Source organism: Zingiber officinale, chromosome 11B (genome assembly GCF_018446385.1).
Source record: "Zingiber officinale cultivar Zhangliang chromosome 11B, Zo_v1.1, whole genome shotgun sequence".
In the NCBI taxonomy this organism is placed as follows: domain Eukaryota; kingdom Viridiplantae; phylum Streptophyta; class Magnoliopsida; order Zingiberales; family Zingiberaceae; genus Zingiber; species Zingiber officinale.
In genome coordinates, this window is record NC_056007.1 from 32,045,483 (window position 1) to 32,047,791 (window position 2,309).

Consider the following 2,309-nt stretch of genomic DNA (forward strand, 5'->3'; position numbering starts at 1 on the left):
CAGCAGCAGTCCACGAGTCCATTAAGGACGCCCTCACCGGCAAGACCTCCTACATGAAATCCACTAACAGTAAGTGTCCTCTACTTCTTCCTCCTACATCTTCTCGTCGAAAACCCTAGATACTCCTGCATCTTCTCGCCGTCTGCGGTACTCTGGGCTCGCCCTCTTCGCATTCCTCCGTATAAAGCCCCTTCTATCGTCTTCTTGCTCCACACTCTTCTTCTTCGCCTCCGCGAAGGCTCCCCGTGCCACAAATCCTGGTCGTCGAACCCTAATCCTCCTCTTATCCCGTTTCTTTCCTGATTCTACCAGACTCTTGGAGGAGCGAGACGTGATAATGGGAAAGAGAGCGGAGGAGCTCGATATCGATAATTTATTGGATGAGATTCCCCATCTTCGTCATCGTGGTGTCTTCGATAGACCCGACGGTGCCGGTTTCCGCATCGCCGATGAGTTGCCGACGTCGGTCCTCCATGGGGATGGCGGTGGGTGTATCTGGTCTGAGGGGGTTCCGAGCTCATTAGCGGAGCGTTCGCTTCCGTTGGAGGAGACCCTCCTGCTCCAAAACCTAGGAGCAGCCTGGTATGCTTCTTTTTTTTGTGTTTTTTGTGTTTTTGTTTCCATTACATGCCAAAGCGTTTCTTGCCTCAAAATACAATTACAGCTTTGCATTAACTTTCCTCAAAATACAATTACAGCTTTGCATTAACTTTCTTGCTCGTCTACTTCCACCTTCCCTTTCAGTGTATATGACAAAGACTGAACTCAAAAGTGTTGCAATATAATCTCTCGGATTCTTCTCATTTGAGGCCACAACCACCAGATCACAGAAATGGGCTTCTACTTCAATTCTCACACGCTGGCCTCTTTCTTCCTGCTCTTAGCATTCCCAGCCTTCACTTATGGATGGGGAATTGTCGGCCACCAGATTATTTGCCAGATTACCCAGGATCGTTTAAGTGAGTCAGCAGCTGCAGCGGTTAAAGAACTACTCCCTGCCTACGCAGAGAACGACCTAAGCACCCTTTGCTCTTGGGCAAATACAATCAAGTTTCGATACCGTTGGTCGTCGGAACTTCACTACATTGATACCCCTGATGATCTTTGCACTTATAATTACAACAGTTAGTGTTCATGCAATATCGTTCTAGTATTAGCAATGATATGTTGTTGGTTATAATCAGGGGATTGCAAAGATGAAGATGGTGTGAAAGGGAGGTGTGTCTCAGGTGCCATCACTAATTATACTAATCAGCTTCTCACCTATGGAAGCTCTGCCGATGAATCACAATGTAATTAATATATCAAAGATAGTTTCTATGTCCTATGTTATATTGATATCATTTCTACTTAATTCATTTCCTCTATTTTTTTTTACCTGTAATCTAGATAATCTCACTGAAGCACTTCTATTCCTTTCTCACTTAATGGGTGACATCCATCAGGTAGAAGAGACTATTTCTTAATTGCTTTCTTCAGTTATTTGCACCAACTGATGTTGATTCGGAATTGTTTAGCCTCTTCATGTAGGATTTACTTTTGATAGAGGAGGAAATACGATCCCAGTGCGTTGGTTTAGAAGGAAATCAGAGCTCCATAAATTAGGAATTTGGTTTATTTTTTTGAAAATCTCTTTCACCATTTTTCACACTAATTTTCATGTGCGGATATATGCTGCAATGCAGGTCTGGGATAAAGATATTATTGAGACAGCAGGAGATCGATTTTACGACAATGTTGTGGAGGAATTTCTCGACGCACTCAAACAAAACATCACTGTGAGATAATTTTCCGTGAGTTTTTTTTTTTTTGATGTCTTTGTGTTAGTTTTGATTAAAGCTTTTAGTTGAACAATAGGGAGAGTGGTCTGATCAAGTTATGAAATGGGAGAAATGCAGCAATAACAAGGTCGCTTGTCCTGATGTGTAAGTAGAATTTGCACTCTGTGTTCATTAGAGAAACAACCCAGTGCACAAAATTCCTCTTGTTTCCTTAAATTTGAACCAGTGATTACCAGGTCATGCGACAATAATTTTACCGTTGCACTTAAGCTATGAAATGAAAATGATAGGGGATTGCAATTCTAAGGAAGTAACTTCTTACACAGTTGGGATAGAAAACCTAACATCAATCTGACTTCTGGTGACAATTCTGTCTTGTATGATCATGACTTGCAGAGGTAATGGTTAACTGAATAACTAACAGATATCACTGATCATGGAGACTATAATCTTATGGAGACAAATTTACTTCTATTTTTCAGCTACGCACTCTTTGATGGTGGTGGACATCAAGTGCCTCAAGATCTA

General features: G+C 41.9%; 1 protein-coding gene across 1 annotated transcript; it reads left to right on the forward strand.

Annotated features, from left to right (window-relative positions):
* The first annotated feature begins 580 nt into the window (after positions 1–580).
* On the forward strand, positions 581–2,069 carry LOC122034998 (endonuclease 2-like). Its single transcript, XM_042594359.1, has 6 exons — positions 581–1,124; positions 1,185–1,292; positions 1,390–1,445; positions 1,518–1,598; positions 1,683–1,778; positions 1,858–2,069. Exons 1-6 carry the CDS (start codon positions 833–835, stop codon positions 1,927–1,929), a joined length of 705 nt encoding a protein of 234 aa, XP_042450293.1. The 5' UTR covers positions 581–832; the 3' UTR covers positions 1,930–2,069.
* Positions 2,070–2,309: the final 240 nt, after the last annotated feature.